General features: G+C 44.1%; 1 protein-coding gene across 17 annotated transcripts in view; it reads right to left on the reverse strand.

The window, feature by feature from the left end:
- ptprfa (protein tyrosine phosphatase receptor type Fa) overlaps positions 1–13389 on the reverse strand; it is a 452868-nt gene that overhangs the window by 266663 nt on the left and 172816 nt on the right. For all 17 annotated transcript variants that reach the window (XM_074636845.1, XM_074636843.1, XM_074636842.1 and 14 more), the window contains exon 4: positions 5513–5654. In XM_074636845.1, the coding sequence (XP_074492946.1) occupies positions 5513–5654 (142 nt within the window). The remainder of the gene's footprint in view (positions 1–5512; positions 5655–13389) is intronic.

Here is a 13389-nt window from a genome sequence, read left to right on the forward strand (position 1 = left end):
CCCGTCACTCTCTTTTAACAAGACCTGAGTGGTTTCAGAGAGAAAAGGCCCGTTTGTTTGGTGCTACAAGCTCTGGAGCCTCCGGCTGTGTTTACTGCTGACAGTATCTACATGGCAGAATAAGTATAATGGGTTCCTGAGTGATTTGGAAAAGGCTGCCAGAGAGACAGCCCTTTTTGTGCGTGTGGTTGTTTGTCTATCAATTAGAGTGTCGATTAAATAAATGTGTTTGGGCTCCATCTCGCCGCTGGCAAAGAACAGAGCCGTCTAGGGACACACCTACAGGAGGTTCCCAGCCAAAATCACTTTCAACACATTCCTGCTCAATAAGCACCATCACACGGAGAAACTGGGCTCTGTTTGGGACTCAGACATCCAACAGCCAACCCACATACTGATACTTTGTTCCATCAAATAGGGAGCTTAGCTCAGAGCCATGTCTGCTGTACTGTAGCAGAAATGTGTCTTTGGTAGAGATGCAATCTGAGGCAGAACTACTACTACATACATATCACTTCATCATAAAAAAGAATTGATAGCAAGAAGCACAGACAATTCTTCAGCTAATTATACGAACCGATACTAGTTGGATTCGCAAACAAAATTAAAGTAAAGTCAAATTTGTAATGAACTAACAATCTCATTTTGACAGCCGAATCACTTTTTAGGGCCCGAGCATCGAACAACGTCAGGACCCTATTGAAATTGTAATCAGAATCAGAATGGTGTTTATTGCCAGGTGTAAGAGGTATACACTAGGAATTTTCTTTGGCATTTTTGGTGCGAGACAAACAGTATAATAACAAAAGAATGGAGGGAGGGAGAGACAGTCACAGGGGGGCGGATGGGCTGTTGGAGAGCCCCACTGCCATGGGGAAGAAACTGTTTTTATGGCGTGAGGTTTTGGTCCTGATAGACCTTAACCTCCTGCCAGATGGCAGAGTCTGAAAAAGATGGTGTCCAGGATGGGAGGGGTCGGCCACAATCTTCCCTGCCCTCCTTAAGGTCCTGGAGGTGTACAGCTCCTGGAGGGAGGGAAGGTTGCAGCCGATCGCCTTCTCTGCAGCACGGATGACCCGCTGCAGCCTGGCCTTGTCCCTGGCGGTGGCAGCGGCGAACCAGACGGTGATGGAGGAGGTGAGGATGGACTCGATGATGGCCGAGTAAAAGTGCACCATCATGGTCTGTGGCAGGTTGAATTTCTTCAACTGCCTCAGGAAGTACATCCTCTGCTGGGCCTTACTGGTGAGGGAGCTGATGTTTAGCTCCCACTTGAGGTCCTGGGCGATGGTCGTGCCCAGGAAACGGAACGACTCCGCCGTGTTGACTGGGGAGCCACGCAGGATGAGGGGGGGGAGCGGGGCTGAGTTCCTCCTGAAGTCCACTGCCATCTCCACTGTCTTCAGGGCGTTCAGCTCCATGTGGTTCTGGCTGCACCAGGATGCCAGATGGTCAACCTCCCATCTGTAGGCAGACTCGTCACCCTCGGAGATGAGGCCGATGAGGGTGGTGTCGTCTGCAAACTTAAGGAGCTTGACAGATTGGTGTCTGGAGGTGCAGCCGTTGGTGTACAGGGAGAAGAACAGTGGGGAGAGAACGCAGCCTTGGGGGGCACCGGTGCTGATGGTCTGGGTGTCGGAGACTTTCTTCCCCAGCCTTACGTGCTGACTCCTGTCAGTTAGAAAGTCAGTGATCCACCTGCAGGTGGAGTCAGGCACGCTCAGCAGGGAAAGCTTGTCCTGTAGCAGAGCTGGGCTGATGGTGTTGAATGCGGAACTGAAGTCCACAAACAGGATCCTGGCATAGGAGCCAGGGGAGTCCAGGTGCTGGAGAATGTAATGAAGGGCTAAATTTACTGCGTTGTCTACAGATCTGTTAGGTCTGTAGGCGAACTGCAGTGGGTCCAGCAGGGGGTTGGTTATTGTCTTTAGGTGTTGGAGCACAAGTCGTTCAAAGGTCTTCATTATCACAGAGGTCAGAGCGACGGGTCTGTAGTCCTGAAGACCTGTGATCCTTGGCTTCTTGGGGACCAGGATGATGGTGGAGGCTTTGAAGCAGGACGGCACCCTGCAGTTTTCCAGGGAGGTGTTGAAAATCCCTGTAAACACTGGAGACAACTGGTCTGCACAGTGTTTCAGGGTTGCAGGTGAGACAGAGTCTGGGCCGGCTGCTTTGCGGGGGTTTTGTCCTTTGAAGAGCCTGTTGACTTCCTCCTCTTGGATGGACAGAGGTGTGGAGGGGGGGAGGGGTGTGCACAGGCTGGGTGCTTGTGGAGAAAGCTGGGGGGTGCTTGTGTTAACTGCTAATGTTTTATTATTAGTATTTATGAAAATGAATTGCCTTTTTGAGGGTCTTAAGGTGCTTGAAATCTGATGAAACATGGCACACACATTACAACTGTTGAAAAATTTGAAATTTTCTGGGTTTCTTGCTCTGAGGTGACAAAATGGATCAACAGCGCCCCCTATAAAATGGCTAAAACTGAGCCCCTCATTGTGGTTTCACCTGGATGTATGAAATTTGGTGGGTATATGTAGCATGTTGAGACATTTTTAATTGAATGTGCACTAATGTGTGTGAACTAAGACCAGGAACAAGGGTTGAATTGGGATTTGTCATGTGTAAGTAATCTCTTACCTTGTCATATACTGTATATCTAAAAGGATCATGACGGCGTAATGTTGAATTTCCACTATTACTTAGATAGTTCCTGTCTTTGATAAACCCTGTGAGTATAGTTTTATACAATGAAAGATTAAGATGCTCTTCCTTATCACTGGTACAATCTGTCCATCCAGTTAGTTTTTGTGTGATTTGGCAACCCGTTCTCACTCTCAACTCGACAAATACCGCCGTTTGGTGAGTTTAACTCGGCATCGGAATCCGACACACGGAGGCACCCTTTAGCAACAGTATGTGACAAACCGGGCTTTCAACTAACTCCAAGGGAAGAAATTGCAGCCTTTCTGAAACCTGCTGTTGCAGAGCTGTATCGAGACTTTCTATAATATTCCCTTTTCTACCGGTGATGCTGTCTGTTATTAGACTACGTGTCTGGAGACAGCTAGTGGAATTAGCTGCGCTAGTAGTGGCAGTGAAAGCTGTCACTGACAAAGCTACACCCACAGGTTTCATTCCTCCAGTCTCTGCACTTTGACTGTCTGGAGCAGAACTGGCAACGCAAGTGAAGCAACTCCTGCCTGATGAGTGAAGACATTTCTTAAGGTAATATCAGCGCTCACAAAGCTGCCACTTGCTTCCACTTCCCACCTACTGCGACAGCAACGCCTCAGCTGAGAAGAGAGACAGTCGAGGCCACATGCAGCATATAACATATATGTGTTCTCTAAAAAGATGATACGCAGCTGTGCACTTTACGGCAATCTATGCTAATGGATTTATATTCATGCTAGCTAATGCTAATGTTAATGCTATTGTTAGTTGACCAGGCTTGATGTCAGGAGGACTCTGTTAATAAGCTGGCTATGTTTCACTGCCTTCAACAGGTGTCAGACTGGTTAGATCAATTTAAAACTCTAAGAGAGGATATAAGAGAGGATGGTCATGGTGTAGGCTATGTGCGTTTGTTTCCATCTATTTTGAAATGATGCATTTCCAAATAACAAAAAGGATGATTGCAATTAACCCTGTGAGACCCACAATAGACCTGTTTTTGTCTCTTTTAGGGGGAGATAGCAGGTCAACAGTAGATGTCACATAGAAGTGGTGTACATCACCTGAAAGCTGGGACCTGAAGATTAATTTGAGATGCAGCTCAGCACTGTGTGTCAAGTTGTTCTAGTCATTAATCAGAAATAAACATGAATTAATTAATTAATCAAAAATAAATAGTAAAATGTATAAGGGTTTAGAACATTAGGATTGAAGTATATGATGGTCATCCCCATGCTCTATTATGTCTCATAAGTTGTTGCAGTAATTTTTGGGTTGATATCATTTGTTACACAGATTTGGTGCTAAATTTAACAATTTTTTTACCACTGGAGAATTGAAAGAAATGATCAATAATCCCTCCAAAATACCACATTAAGACACCAAGACCTTGAGGAACACCATAGAAAAAGCCATGCTGTGATTTGATATCAAAAATGTTTGACATTTGGAGATTTGTAATTCAAGACTGTTTAGGGACCCCAGTATGCAAAAATATTCAAACACATCATTTTAGAATAGGCAAAGATAACTGCATGTGATTATCATAAAGTGGACATGTCTGTAAAGGGGAGACTCGTAGGTACCCATAGAACCCATTTCCAGTCACATATCTGGAGGTCAGAGGTCAAGGTACCCCTTTGAAAATGGCCCTGACAGTTTTTTCTTGCCAACATTTAGCATTACTTAGCCTCCTTCCTGACAAGCTAGCATGACATGGTACCAGTGGATTCCTCAGGTTTTCTAGTTCCATATGGTACCTTCTCTCTGGCTTTAAAACTGAGCCAGCTAAGCTACAACCTGCTACAGCCTCTGAAAGACAGTAAAGTCGGTCGGGATTGTGGGTCTCAGAGGGTTAACCAAACTGACAGAACAAACAATAGAAACTTGTGTCCTTAATGTAGTAATTCTTGAGTTGATTATGGATTTGATGACCACTATTGATGGTCATCATGAGGCTCTGCACCACACAGCAGCTATCTTTGGAAAGTTGCAAAACTCTGTAGTTCTAACTAGGACTCTCCAGCACCAGTTATCGAATCAAATGAATCATGTACTATGACTCACTCACAGTGCAACACTGACTGAATTGACTTGACCTAAATGGTTTTAATCAAACTGAAACAGTCATGTGGGTATGATAAAAAGTGGTGTCTGTACACAGAAGGACCGGATCTAATTTTAGGGCAACATAAGTCCCAGTTCCAAGAACAATGGAACTACAGGAACATAACATTTCCACAAGCATTATGGGTTCATTTTGGATCATTTCAACAACTATATGGCATTTGGTGGTGTTTTATTTCCCACTGAAACCACTTCTTTCTATGCACTCTCGCTAATTCATTCGTGCTCCCGCATTGTCCACACACACTCTTTCCCTTACGTACCTTCCTAGTCAGGAAGCAGACTAATCAACTCTGTTTCAATTTCAATACAATTACAAGTACTGTCTGTCCGTCCTCCTAATATTAGCACTGTACTAGTGGTTCCTTGGTCTGTGGAAAGGTTCCTGTTCCTCATTAGAACTCACCCACACCGGTTATCAAATCATGTGTCTTTAAGGTAGCATGATTCAGTGCAAAACTGTTCCCCTCTAACTGAACCGAGTTGACCTAAATGGTTAAAACTGAACACAAACAAACAGGAGTCAATAAGAGTGCTTACTGTGATGCGTTGTCTGTAGGACCAGCTCTAATGTAAGAGCAACACAGGGTCACATGAACATGCAAACCCCTTCAGTTGTCAGAGAGTCAGGGAGGTGAGGACAGGCTGAGAGAAAACAGCGGGGACACATGGCATGTGTGGAACATTAGTGAGACAGGCAGACAGGGCTTACCCTCTAAGACAGTGAGCTTGGCGCTGGTGTTGATCTCTCCCGCACTGTTGGTGGCCGTGCACTCGTAGATGGCTTCGTCGCGGTGGGTCCTCAAAGGCTGGATACGCAGCACGGAGCCCGAGCCGTCATCAAACTCAATCACCTGGCCAGACGACAGCAGAGGAGGATTTAGGTAATTACCAGTGACATTTACTCCCAAAATCATGCCCGGTGTGCTCCTCTCTGTTGCAGACTCATACAACACAAAAAATAAATGAATAATTGGGCTGTCAATCAATTAAAATATTTAATCGCGATTAATTACATGATTGTGATTAATCTCGATTAATTGCACATTTCTTTATCTGTTCAAAATGTACCTTAAAGGGAGATTTGTCAAGTATTTAATACTCTTATCAACATGGGAGTGGACAAATATGCTGCTTTATGCAAATGTATGTATATATATTACTGGAAATCAATGAACAACACAAAACAATGACAGATATTGTCCAGAAACCCTCACAGGTACTGCATTTAGCATAAAACAATATGCTGAAATCATAACATGGCAAACTGCAGCCCAACAGGCAACAACAGCTGTCAGTGTGTCAGTGTGCTGACTTGACTATGACTTGCCCCAAACTGCATGTGATTATCATAAAGTGGGCATGTCTGTAAAGGGGAGACTCGTGGGTACCCATAGAACCCATTTACATTCACATATCTGGAGGTCAGAGGTCAAGGGACCCCTTTGGAAAATGGCCATGCCAGTTTTTCCTCGACATAATTTAGCGCAAGTTTGGAGTGTTATTTAACCTTCTTTGCTACAAGCTACTATGACATAGTTGGTACTATTCTACTATGACATACTACCAATATATTCCTTAGGTTTTTCTAGTTCCATATAATGCCAGTATCTTCAGTCTACCTTTAAAACCGAGCTCGCTACAACCTGATCGTGTTAAAACGATTTGCGTTAACGTGTTATTATCGCGTTAACTTTGACAGCCCTGATTAATAAATAAATACAAATAAAAAGTTGCGATATAAAGGTGGAAATTAAAACTAAAAAACAAGAAATTTACTTAGAAAAAAAAACTACTGTTAAGTAGAGAAGCTCAAAATTGCAACAGGGGGTCGGGCAGTTTGCAGTCTGTCTGATTATCTGACTGCTCATGTTTCCTGCCATGTTGAACTTCTTTCTAGCGATGTAACTGCGTTTCCAGATATCAGCAATTTTGATGAGTACAATGTATAGTAATGATGATAAAAACCATAAAATTACCCAAGTTTTAATTGACCTGAATTATTATAACCCCAGGACCTGAGATGGTGAAAATAGAAGGATGGCCTTCATGTTGCTGGATTGATCTGAGTCTTGACCCTCAGAGCAGCTGAAGGAGGATGTATACAGTGATGAGTTTGAGTGGACAACAGGTATGTGAGGGGCTTTAGGAATGTTGGGGGGGTAAAGACTCAGAGGTCAGGGCAATGGGCCTTACACTTCCGCCCCACTGCGGTGTGTGTGACTGGCAGGAATCACATTCTTGCTCTAATGAAGGAGGTGCAGAGCTGCACTCTCTTCCTGCCTCGGTAGGGGGTCAACCCGCCACACACACAGGGAAGCCATCAGTTAGAGGAACACTTAGTCCAAAGGAGAAACAAGTCCATTATGTAGCCATCCTACAGTAGCCCCGACATGGAAAAAGACTATTTCATACTAACAAAGTTTAAACTTATGCATACTGAGATTAAGAGGTCTACACTAAAACAAGGTCCAATCGATAGAAATAGAATAAGAGTAGAACGGACATTGAACTGTTTTCCATGGTCATTTGACTAGCACAGAAAACAGAGATTGTTGTTAGTTGTTATGGTTAGGTCCGTAAAGTGTGGTCGCAGCTCGCCGGTAGCTTGTCCTTCTCTAGAGTGACGCGGAGTGAGGCAGAGGGAGCGTTAAGCTGCCTTCGCTCATCACGAGGTCGGGCACAGAGCCTTGCAGACGTAAAGCGCGGCGCAGGTATAACATGTAATTGAAAACTGCGTAAAAGAACAGCATTCACTGTTTCTAGGCAACAACAACAGTTGCAGCTGTTGCGATTTGAAAAAGGTCAGTGGAAACCAAGGTCAAAGTTGAAATATGGACATATTTACATGTAGTGTAAAGCGCATTGAGTGGTCGGAAGAATAGAAAAGCGCTATATAAATGTCCATTTATCATTGACCAGTCAAATAATTTGAACTCTGAGAACAGTGCTCAGTGGCAATTTCCAGCAATGCGCCACGCCAAGGCTAGCGCTTCCGCCTAGTCAAACAATGGCACAGCTAGCGCAGAGTGACTTTACCGCTGATCATGTGTTTGCAGCTGCCGCCGGCCACCAGCCCGCCATTCAGCTAACTTTCTGTAAACAGTGTAGCATTAAAGCATAGTGGAATTAGCAAGCTAGCTGACTAGCCAGCTGTCCACTAGTAAACTAGCTAGCTTGCTAATTTCACCATGCTTTAATGCTACACTGGTTGCATAAAATGAACTGTCTAACAATCCTGCTATGTTGATTTGAAAGGGAACGTCCATTCTACTCTTATTCTATTTCAATTAGCAGTGCAGTGTGTGTAAGTTACAGATTATTTGTTGGTGAATAAATGCTACAGCTCCTAAAGACCTAATGCTAGTTCCTGTGTCTTGCTGCCTGCTGGTTAAAGTGAAGGGGGTTAGCTCAGGCTCACTGAAGGTGGGCTGACCAGATATTCTCATTTTATTGACAAGCTGCTCACCAGCATTGACCGGCAACCAGAAAACAGGAGGTCTATTTTTGTTGTTGCTTTTTGTGAGTTGATATAAATGTAACTGATTGTATTAAAGGGTTAAATGACTTTGTCTCCTATCCATCGCAGGCCACTGAATTGAATCAAATTGAAATGGTATGATGGCAGACTTTATGATATCGTCACATATAGTTGTCCAAAGAATCAATATAACACTGTATGGTGATGAAACTGGTGATTTACACCCTTAGCAATGGCCAAACTGCCAAACTCAAGGCTGAAAAACGACAGTCCACAAACCAATGGATGACGTCTCAGCGACTACGTCCACTTCTTACAGTCTATGTATTAATTGGTCTCATTAATGTATTTACATATAGGGAACATTGCACTGATGTAACACAATACACTGTTTGTAGTGCCAAAGGTAAAACAATTGAATTTGGACCCGAATAAGAAATATATCTTTGAAAATCAGAAAATGTCAACATTCAACAGTGGTCAAGACCAAGATCAGTAAATATGGACCTTTGGGTACATCAAGGTTGTGTCCTGTGTTCCAAAAGGATTATAGGTTGGTGTTTTTGAATGGTCAAAGATGGTTTAAATGACTTGCAGAAGTCATCTTTATCTTTGACCACTGACTGACCTTGATTAAAGATTCTCTTTCTATTGTATTCATCAATCAAAAAGCCTGAGTCTAGTGAATAAAAGTGAATAACAGGACAGTTAAAGAGAGGTGGAGAGCTGGACTGTCTGTCTGCATCGGGAAGGGCTGCGTCCCCCCCACACACAGGGTAGCCATCAGTTTGAGTAATGCTGAGCAGACAGGTGGAAGATAATTCCTATTACTCACAACGACATGAACCAAGTGTCTCCGACTACGCAGGACTCATGTTGAGTCACTTCACTTGAAGTCATTTGGGTTGGCTGGCAGCTAATGAGCCTTCCTGCTGCTCCAGAGTCCTGCAGGAAGGCTCATACAGTCCTATCAAACAATCAGTTAATGTGTGCATTAATGCAGCTGCATGCATACAATGTCTAGACTCTGGCACAGTGCACAAAGATACTGCACATTCAAATGTATGAGCTACTCAGCAGGAGACTCTGGGAGGTCTGGACCAATGCATATGTATTGTATAGAAGTGGTACCAGGCAATCCATCACATTCAATATTTTGTTCACTATTTTTTTTTTGTCAAACCACATATATACCACAATTCATACATGTTATTCCCATGGTCTAAAACAGTCCAAAAAATATAGAATGCTAAAACTGAAACTTTTCATCTTGTCTATCATAGGGTATAAAGCAGGGGTCAGCAACCTTTACTATCAAAAGAGCCATTTTAGGCAAAGAAGAAGTCATAATATTACAAGAATAAAGTCATAACTTAACGAGAAAAAATATCGTAACATTACGAGAATAGAGTCATAACTTTACGAGAAAAAAAGAAAATAACACGTGAAATTACTACTTTATAATATTATGACTTTATTTTCATAATATTCCGACTCTTTTTCTCATAAACCTATGACTTTTTGGCTGGACCGCAGATGGCCAGCCCTACAAACGCAAAAGTCTGTCACTGAGTGAGTGAGTGAGTGAGTGAGTGAGTGACTGAGTGACTGACTGACTGAGTGACTGAGTAACTGACTGACGTCATCCTTACTAAATGCCCAAACCACCTCAACTGGCTCCTTTCAACGCAAAAGAGTATCGGCTCTACTCCGAGTTCCTCACGGATGACTGAGCTTCTCACCCTATCTCTAAGGGAAACTCCAGCCACCCTCCTGAGGAAACCCATTTCGGCCCATTTCGGCCGGTTTGGGTCATGACCCAAAGATATAGATCGCGGGATCTATATCTTTGGGTCATGACCCAGCCCTCATGACCATAGGTGAGAGTAGGAACAAAGACTGACCGGTAGATCGAGAGCTTTGCCTTCCGGCTCAGCTCTCTTTTCGTCACAACGGTGTGGGACATAAATTCACATAAAAAGACCCAATGTCCACAATGCAAATTAATTTAGAGAACATAGATAATAAAGACAGATCTCTCTCTCACACACACACACAGATCAGCAACTTAAACTGCCTGATCATCATCATCATCCCTTGATTGGTCTGAAATGGTCATATAAAAGATTACATTTACATACAGTACATTCCCATGAAGGAGAAATAGCGTATCACTATAAATCTCACCTAGGATAACCTCTTCCACTATCAACCTCCTGACTGAGGACAGGTTGTCATTTTTTTTTTTAAAGAATGATGAGATTTTCCTCTGCATCTTGACCTGGAGATATCAAATTGTGCTGGGGTCAGTAGAGATGGTCATTTTAAAGAAAACACAGTAATGATCCGAAAGGGCAACATCAGTCACCATAACCTCAGAGATATGTAGACCTTTGGAAATAATGAGGTCTAAAATGTGTCCCTTGTTATGTGCTGAATCTGTTACAAGTTTTCCAAGATGTACAAGAGTTCTTTAGTACTGACTTTGTTGGTTATCAATATGAATATTAAAACTACCAATCATAACAACACAGTCAAAATCAATACGCACAACAGACAGTAGTTTATTACAGTCAACATAAAGGTGTGCACTGTATTTTAGGGGCCTGTAAGTGGTTACTAACATTGCTCGACAGGAGGATCTCAACTGAAGCGCAACATATTCAAAAGAGTCAAACTTCGCATAAGACAGCTGTTTGCACTGGTAGACATTATCAAATAAAGCAAAGTGGCTACTCCAACTCCTTTCCTAAGTACTCTAGTTCACTGATTAACATGGAAGTATGGGGGAGCTGATTCGATAAGGGCTGCAGCACTTACATAAAATCAAGGTTTTTCTTGGTAATAAAATCATTCATTAATAGTGACTTGCCAGCCAGAGACCTGGTATTTAATATCACACATGTGCCAGTGATTGTAAGTAGTCAGGGCGGTGGGCTAGACAGAGTGAGATACAGTGAGATATGTCTGCTGACAACATACGTGATACCAGTCGATTCTGGTGAAGATCATCTCGTATGAAGAATACAGTGCGCTCCCACTTGAGCTCTACATTGAGCCATGTAGGCTGAGAAGTCTGCTAAAACACCTCGCCCCCTGACCCAGTGTTGCAATTGGGCCTGAAATGAAAATGTTCTTTCCATTAGCTTTAAAAGTAAAAAAAAACTTCAGTAAAATCCCTCTTCATCAGCTGGGATTGTTGCCGACCGGTGTCATTGGTGCCTACGTGGACAACGACCTTCTTAACAGAGGGGTGTTCTGTAAGCAGGCGAGGGATGACACCACTTTGACTTTTGCACCCGGGTAGCAGATGGATACAGCCAGTTTTGACTTAACATCCCCTTACTACGTTATAGTACTATGGTATACCGATAATCAGCGTCGATAGAGGCGGTATCATAGTGCATGCCACATTCGGCGGCTGGGGATGGATGGCCGTAGCCTGTGACTGCTGCAGCAGGGGGGCAGTGTCCTTAGGGGGACTGCCCATTGTTCTGACAACCAATTGTTCCGAAAAGCCATTGCTACGAAAATACTAACTGTCAATGTGCAACGAACACAAGCACATGGCTAATTATTATGCAGAATGACATCATCGGACCTTCCCGTCTCTTTGCCTTGAATGTCTTCTTTGGTTGGATTTGTTAGGTTTAGGCATGAGGAGTGAGATTAGTTAGGTTTAGAGTAAGAATATCAGGGTATGTCAGCCAGAGACAGAGTAGGCCGGTCATGCCATGGTAGGAAAAACAATATTGAGACCTTGAAGGTCCGATGACATCATTTTGCATAATAATTAGCCATGTGCTTTTGTTTGGGATAACCGGCAGTCGGGACATTTGGGGTTTTGGAATAAACCCTGTCTCCAGACAAAAGAGCTGAAACCTCTTGAGTTTCTCTTGATCACAGCGTCCTTCATCAACCTATAGCGGGAGGAGGAGGACTTGGCCACTGGAAGGTGGAAGCGTCCCTCCAGTGAAGGAAAGTCCTGCATATCCAGGATATCAAACCTGTTGACCAGCGGTGAAGGAGGGGAAGACGGGCGCTTGGCATCATGTTTATCCTTGCAGGCAACAATCCAGTGCTTTAGAGTTGAACTCATCAGAACCTTCACTCTACCCCTAGTGCCGAATGATCGCGCCTCCGCTGGAACATAGCAAGGTTGTCGAACTGGCCATTGCTTTGGGCTTTGCTCTCATGAGGAACCACGGACATTCAGGCTGGGCTGAAACAGCCTCAGGCTCTGGAACTCCTGTAATGCTGGAGCCGGGCCACGGAAGGGTTGGAGCATGATTCTCTACCTGAGTGGAGCAGTCAGGGGAGTGAGATGGACTGGCCACGTGTTTTGCCTGGGTAGCAGCCAGAGGAGCGGAGGACTGCGAGGTGTTTTGCCTGGGTGGTGGCGACAGTGGAAAACTCCAATGTGATTTTGTCTTTTTCTCTGAGCTTGGCTTCCTGAGAAGTGATGCTTTTCTTCAGATTTGAAACGGTAAGGTGGCCTGATTGACTCTCAGATCCATCAGCCATCACACTTGCAGTCAGTAAAAGTCCATAAAAGTGCTAAAAGCTTAAAGGGACTGTTTGTATGAATCAGAAATGCTTGTTAACAGCGACACCTGTGGCCATTAAGTCAACGAAAGTCAGCGTCGGGCTCAGCTAAAAGCACAATATCACTCTATATTTCAGCTGCTTGGCAGTAATGTTAGCTGACCAGAAGAAGGTCTCTCCATGAATCAATGCTGATCCTAGTGTTGGCTTTTCCTGCTTCAGCCTCCCGACCGCAGCCGGAGGGAACAGGGGAGACACCGGCACCCGGTCAGAGACGATAACGTTTCTCTCTGCGGAGCCCCGTCACTTCACAAGACACGGGAAACCTCTGTTGGTCTGGAGGAGCTGCAGCAGTTATTTCTGCACAAACGTCCACTGAACATTCACTAGATATTCTCAGAGCTACGAAGCTACGAAGTCTTCTGCAGCGTGGAGTGTGCGCGCATGCACGTGAAGTGGAGCGAGCTGAGTGAAGGCAGGCAGAGGAGCAGAGGAGCAGAGTACAGCAGAGACTCCTGTCCTGGAGACCAAAGCTACGGTCTCCCCCGTGTTCTCACACAGCA

Source organism: Sebastes fasciatus, chromosome 5, assembly GCF_043250625.1.
Source record: "Sebastes fasciatus isolate fSebFas1 chromosome 5, fSebFas1.pri, whole genome shotgun sequence".
Taxonomy (NCBI): domain Eukaryota; kingdom Metazoa; phylum Chordata; class Actinopteri; order Perciformes; family Sebastidae; genus Sebastes; species Sebastes fasciatus.